The sequence below is a fragment of the Protomyctophum bolini genome, assembly GCF_963924005.1.
Source record: "Protomyctophum bolini genome assembly, chromosome: 8".
Classification (NCBI taxonomy): Eukaryota; Metazoa; Chordata; class Actinopteri; order Myctophiformes; family Myctophidae; genus Protomyctophum; species Protomyctophum bolini.
Window position 1 is genome coordinate 29,433,763 of NC_137869.1, and position 7,305 is coordinate 29,441,067.

At 42.9% G+C, this 7,305-nt stretch overlaps 1 protein-coding gene across 1 annotated transcript in view; it reads right to left on the reverse strand.

Annotated features, from left to right (window-relative positions):
• The window catches only part of hcn2b (hyperpolarization activated cyclic nucleotide-gated potassium channel 2b), a gene marked incomplete at both ends in the record, with an annotated part of 47,587 nt that extends 43,564 nt beyond the window's left edge, over positions 1 to 4,023 (reverse strand). Inside the window, 2 exons of the mRNA XM_080769538.1 lie at positions 1,380 to 1,803; positions 3,233 to 4,023. Of these exons, the coding sequence (XP_080625664.1) occupies positions 1,380 to 1,803; positions 3,233 to 4,023 (1,215 nt within the window). The remainder of the gene's footprint in view (positions 1 to 1,379; positions 1,804 to 3,232) is intronic.
• Positions 4,024 to 7,305: the final 3,282 nt, after the last annotated feature.

The following is a 7,305-nucleotide window of genomic DNA, read 5'->3' on the forward strand; positions in this document are numbered from 1 at the left end:
CCCCTTGTCTAAGACAAATTTCTTCCTCGGGAGACAAATAATAAAGAACCTTGAACCTTGAACGGACGGACGGAAGGACAGACACATAGACGGACAGACGCACAGACGGAGTGCAAAACATACTCTCCCCATGACTTCGGCCTGGTGGCCTGGTGGAGACAATAATATGTACAGATTTTGTGGTTTTCTAGGCGTGTACTGTATGTACACAATTGCCAATCTGTGCTATTTCACCTATTCCACACACACTCACACACACACACACACACACACACACACACACACACACACACACACACACACAAGCGCATGCATGCACGCATGCACACACCACACACCATGTCAGCCAAATGTGGCTCAGAAGAATGGCCCGCAAACACAGAAACACCTGATTTTCAAGTGGGCCCTGATCCAGAAAAGGTTGAGAAGGTTTCATGACCCAGCTGTCCTTGACATTTTTGTTATGAGAAAATGTTTTGAAAATGTATAGTATTCCGATAATATTTGAGCTGAGAAATAGGCTCAACTTGCTCAATATCGATTAATTTCACACTTACAACAGCTAGTATAAAGGTTTGTTAACAATTGGGATCATGCATATATTTCAATCAACATTTCTAGATGTGGACATTGTCAACTCAATAGTCTCATTTACTTTCATGTAAAGTAACACAAGTACTGTGTGCAGTTTTGAAATAGATTAGATTACTACGGATTCCAACCTTGTTTGTAGGGCAGGTAACTCGTATTTAATCGCATTTTCAAGTACTATGTTGTGCATTTTAAAGAACGATTAAATTATGATTACCACCCTATGCCAGCTCAGTGGCCGTGTGGTTTGAGGGTCATCTCTGAGATTGGGAGGCTGCCTGGGGTTTAATCCTCAGCTACAATACCTCTCTGCTTGCACTCACCACCAACAAGGATTCGATTGGGGCTCCCTGAGATAATAGCGTCATGTCCAGGGGATGTACTTGAGTCATACTACTACAGACACGCGAGATAGTCTTCAAGTTCTGACCTATGGTCCACTCCACATGGCTCTGGAAATGTTGGTTCCCAAAGCTACTTCTTCTATCACTATCAGTATGACAGTCACAGCACTGAGCTGACAGCAAAAGCCCACTTCTGTCAGTGCATGGGCTTGGCTTGTTTTTAAATTATGCAAAATGTCACCAGAATATTTTATTTTTTAATTGAGGTAGGAGATGCATGTGTCCCTGTACAAGGGGATGACACTGTAGTTTGTATTTAAAGTTCTAAATACATATTATCACACGGTTTCTTCAACGTCATCATAAGCATTGCATCAATACCATTCCAGCCTTCCTCCTTACTGAAGCACTCAAACAATTCCCAAAAGGCCTGAGCCTACGTACCTCCTCCCACTGGTGGATGTAGCGGATGAGGCGGGACAACCGCAGCAGGCGCAGCAAGCTGAGGATCTTTGTGAATCGCACGATCCGAAGCGCCCTGGCCGTCTTGTACACCTCCGAGTCGATCCCTTTCTCCACGATGAGAAAGATATAATCCACGGGGATGGAGGAGACAAAGTCCACCACGAACCAGGTCTTCAGGTACTTCATCTTGATCTTCTTGGGGTCTAGGATGATCTCAGTGTTGTCCTCGAACACGATGCCCGTCCTGAAGTTGAGCACCAGGTCCATGAGGAAGAAGGTGTCGGAGACCACGTTGAAGATGATCCAGGGTGTGGTGGTCTCGTCCTTGAAGAAGGTGATTCCCACAGGGATGATGATTAGGTTACCTACCATGAACAGTAGCATGGTGAAGTCCCAGTAAAACCTGACAGTGGTGCAGGGGCAGAGAGGGGGAGAGGTTTAGAGAAAAAGACGAGGCAGGACGAAACAGACAGGGGAACAGAGCAAAGCAGGCCTGTGAATGAGCTGAATTAAGTAACTACCAGAGGAAAAAGCTGAAAGTGTGAAAGACACACAGGTACAAATACACAAACACGTATAAAAACAAACATATACTGACACAAATAGTATCAAATAGTAAAAGTATATATATGAGAGAGAGAGAGAGAGAGAGAGAGAGAGAGAGAGAGAGAGAGAGAATCAACTGAAAGCAATGCATGTATCAAATGAACCTGAAGACTGCACAAAGTCTTGTTCGCCTATTCCTAGAACCGGCCCTGGCTATGCATATCACAAGACAAGAGAAGCTGGTATTACTTTATTTGTGGCAACTAGTAGGTCGTTTCACACACACACACACACACACACACACACACACACACACACACACACACACACACGCACACGCGCGCCACCATTCACTCACTCAACTGCCACCACAACAATTACTTTTTTAGTGTAGAGCATATATGGCTATCTGCATCATTAAGGTCATCCCAAGGTCAAAGCAATGATGTTGTGTACGGTAGACTGGTGATTATAAACCCAATTTACCCAAAGCTACTGTATATGGAAAAGGACACACAAAAAAATCTATTTCGCATTAGGCCTACATAGATAGAACAGTGGAGACATAGGCCTATGCGTTAAAGAAATATGTCACGAGAATGATTGAGACAGACAATTGTTGTATGATTTCAGACTCAGTGAATCAATGCATCGTTGCTTATCTTAAGACAAGTAAGAAGATCCTCTGATTGGAGCTGATAAGGCGTGTCGCTGAGTCATGAGCTCCCATTCTAACGCCAATGACTCGACGTTGTGACGGTGACGTGGGTGGTTTTAGAAAGACGTTTCCTATCGCAAAAGTTGCTTTCGTTGGAGCCTAATATTTATCTAGGACCAGGAGAACTAAGATTGGAAGGCTATATGCTATTTGGATCCACGATACGGAAGCGTATGTTTGATTGTCCTAATAGGAGCTGTCCTTGGTGCTGCCACTGCTGCGTGGATGCTGAATCTGATTTCAACTGACTTTTTCTAAGTTGATCTTGGCTTGATTTGCTTCAAGTCATAGTCAGTGTTTCATAGATTTCGTAATGGACCAAATTGGGAACATCAGCAATATTAAGAGTAGGCCTAGCCATATACATTTTAAAATGTATATGCCTATACTCTTGATTTCCATTGTTTAAAAAACAAACAAATAAAACAAAAATAACAGATAAAGCCGTCATGGAAATGTGACTATAGCCTATACTTCATATTAAGATTTAAGGGGACTGTCTCGGTCATATAGGCCAGGCAATATTTAATATAACAACTCGTATAGTCATATATAATGTAAGCCGTACCTGAAGTCACTGTATGGATGGATAATCCAATTACCCGCTGATTTAACGCGTTCTTGTTCTTTTTCCACTGCCTTTTGGCTGCCAAACATGCGCAGGGAAAATTTGTTAACTCCAGGCTGAAGCATGGAACTAAATTGCCGCTGCATGTATGTCCGACTGTCCCCGTCATCCGGCACAATCTGGGAGCCATCCTCGCGTTTAACAAATGTGACAGAATTCCTGGACTGTTCACTCGGGGTCTGCCCAGGGACCATAGTGGAGTCTCTACTGTTGGGGGCATAGGAGAAGGAAACTCTTGAGTCCTTGAAGTTCTTCTCCGTTGCAGTCGCAGTGACCCCGGCCACCTCCTCGACCCCCTGTGTCAAGGAGCCCGCTGAGGTGATCGAACCGTCCATGCCGGCGACAGTGGAGTTACATGCAGCTTGCACGTTAACGACCTCAGCTGGAACTGTTCCACCTGTCTGCTTCTCCTGTCTAGAGAGGAGAGAGGAGAGGCTCCCTGAACTGTTCGGGTCCCTTCTGCAATCTCCGTTTTTGTTGCATATCATGCCGGTGGCCCCCTCGCCTCGGTCGCTCGCAGATGTCTGTGGGATTTGGAGCCCTCCGCCCCTGCAGTCTGAGCTACCTCGGCCGCCAGCAGCAGCATCTCTCTGGCATGGCAGAGAGGAGGTTGTGGCGGTAGTAAGAGGTGCACACTCCTCGTCTGGCAGTGGCACGAGCCACAGCTCATTGTTATTGGAGTTTTTACGCGCAGTGGACGCGGCTCCCCCTCCTGGCGTAAATTGCTTCATTTTGATGCCTCCACACTGTCCACAGGCTCCACTCCCACTGTGCCCATCCTCGCATCCAGCTGAGTTGACACTGGTGCCACCATGCATGGTGTTAACTGAAGCTGATGGAATTTGGAGTCGTCCTCGCCATCTTCCGACGCCTCGTCCATCACAGCTGTTCCTCCCGGCCGCGCGCGTTAACCTCGCGTCACCATGGCTTTACGTTTCCACCTCCTCGCGTACCTGGAGGAGGAACCTTGGCGAGAATGGGCGGCGTCATGCCTATATGTATACTCCATTATTACTACTGCACTTGGCACTTAACTTTAGTAATATACTATTACTAAAGTTATTAGTTATTAAAGTTACTATTACTATTAGGCCTACTAAAGTATAGCCTACTATTACTAAAGTAAACGAGAAGCATATAGGCTTCTTTTGTGGCATTCGGATAATAATTAAAGCCTCAAACAACCGCAAACAAAAACCAGACCAGACCAACTTTCTTGCTTCATAAATATAGTAACAACATTAACATCCTAAGAAATCCCAATGGTGGGACATATTGAAAAATCACAAGTGAGTGGTGCAAATCCGTGTGGGGGTGTGTGTGGGAGGGGGGGAAGTTCCAGACCCAAAGGAACGCACCCAGGGTGCCGGCCCGATTCCGGCGGGCCGCCCCGCGTCAGAAACGGTTGAGAAATGACAGAGTTACCGTGTGGGGGTCCCTCTACTAGGCTACTATACTGTAGGCTACTGTCACTGTGCTGTACTGGCACACCCGAAATGATATATACAGTGTGTGTGTGTGTGTGTGTGTGTGTGTGTGTGTGTGTGTGTGTGTGTGTGTGTGTGTGTGTGTGTGTGTGTGTGTGTGTGTGTGTGTGTGTGTGTGTGTGTGTGTGTGTGTGTGTGTGTGTGTGTGTGTGTGTGTGTGTGTGTGTGTGTGTGTGTGTGTGTGTGTGTGTGTGTGTGTGTGTGTGTGTGTGTGTGTGTGTGTGTGTGTGTGTGTGTGTGTGTGTGTGTGTGTGTGCGCGTGCGTGCGTGTGTGTGTTAGGTTGCGTGCGCACAGGTGGTGAAAAACAAACATGCTATGGCGGATAATGGCGCACCCACCCAGCCAGCCCCACCCACACACACACACACACACACACACACACACACACACACATTTGCTCCGTAAAAGCAAAGAGTGGTTGCACCACTCAAAAGTGCTAAAATCGCCTAGGTGATACCATTAACAACCTATAAAGGAAAATTTCTCAATTTTCATTCGCATGTCATTCGCAAGTCCAAATTGCAAGCATTATTTAGTTTTGCACAAAAAACACTCCTTATTGGGCTATGACGGGTGACGGCTATAGCCGTTAGGTTGTTAATGGTACCATCATCACCTTATTATTATTATTATTACCTTATTATTTGTATTTATTTTATTTTTGCCACAGAGGAGGGTGATCACTGGCACAATGGGCATAAGTGTGAGAGAGGACTTTTGGTTTAAAATAAACTAGGCCTAATAATAAATAAAAAGGCCTACAGGTGGATTATTGCTCTGGCTGCGGGAGTAATGATTATTATAACAATGTGAAATAAAATATTAAAAAAATGGGGGACATAACCTTTTCCCTTCATGGACATAAATGTTGGATTTCTTAATGTCGTCTTGTCAAAATGCATGTTGATGGCACATCTTCTAGATTCTGGAAAATAAAAACAAGGCACTTAATTTCAAAAAGGTTGCAGACCCCTGTAATAGATAACAGCCAGTCTCTAGACTAGAGTCTGAACTTCAACTTCAACACGTCCAGACTCTAGTCTAGAGACTGGCTGTTATCTATTCAACTGTTGAACTACACATATAATCGGAAACAAAATGATCACCCGTTGATCAGTCTGTTCTCCGATGGCTAAATGGCGCCACCTTGAGTCAAATTCTGAGACTAGATTTGTATGGGGAGGAAAATGTCTCGAAAGTATTCACAATTATTCCATGATTTACAAATGTGTTTCCAAGATTTAAGAATGTTTTTACAAGATTTGCAAATGTTTTTCTATGATTTACAAATGTATTTTGTATTTTTACAAAAAAAAAATATATTTGCGTGTGCGTTTATCCTAAAATACCATTTGTAAATCCTCAATTGTGCATGTGAATTGTAAATCTGCATTTGGCATTCCTTTTTCCTGTTGAATCATTTTGAGACAAACGTCAGACCCAAAACTATTAGAATATTTTGTTGTTGTTTGATAAGATTGCAGTATTTATTAACAGTTTGCAGAATGGGTACATTTGAAAGCACAACTCAATACAAAGACTGTTACTGTGGTCTGTGGAGGCACACTGATACAGCATTACACTTAATTGTTTACAACAGGGTCCACAATTTTCAATTCATCAGACCATTTAGAGACTAAAACATATTTTCTATAAAAAGAGTTTGTCCACAATTCCATTCTGTATTGATGTTGGTACCATTAGGAGAGATAACAGGCAAACGTTGATCAAAATGACAATTATTTTACATCTAATTGTGTAGACTTCTGGTATTACATTAATGAATGCAGATATTTACTCTGATGGGTCCATTTGGTTTCATTCTATCAAGAGAACAGATTTAATAAGTGTCTATTTGGTTACAAACTCATCATTCATTTAGTTGGGGACCACCTGGCTGGAAGGACCAATGGTGCACATCTATAATTAACTGCTTAATTATCATTAAGGAATTGATGGAATTGCCTGTGTGTAATTTCACTTTGATTTTCCAATTGATAAAGCAGCAACTAGTTAGTTAGAAGCATTGTTGTTTTGTGTGATGTGATGTGAAGCTTTTATTTGCTGAAGTTTTTCCAATTTGACATACTGTGTGTGTGTGTGTGTGTGTGTGTGTGTGTGTGTGTGTGTGTGTGTACAAAAGCTGTATAAAAAAAAACACTCGTGTGAAGTGAGGGGTGTCATCATGACGTAACATAATCGATTTGAAAAGACGTAAATTCAACATTAATTGTCAATTAAAGCCGAATATAGGAGGGGCCAACGCCCCTTGAAAATAAACCAAGCATTTGAAATTATTTCGGACAAAAATTGAGCATATCTTCGCCGTCCAGAAAAACGTGACATTATATTCCTTTAAAGCAGGGGTATACCATTCTGGCATGATAGTTACACACGTTTGGACGGTTGTAATATAGGAAAAACATAATAAAAGAATATATATTTTACTTGGAGTATTTCAATTTCCAGTACTTTTACCACTACATCTCAGAGGCAAATATCATGTACTTTTACTCCACTACGTT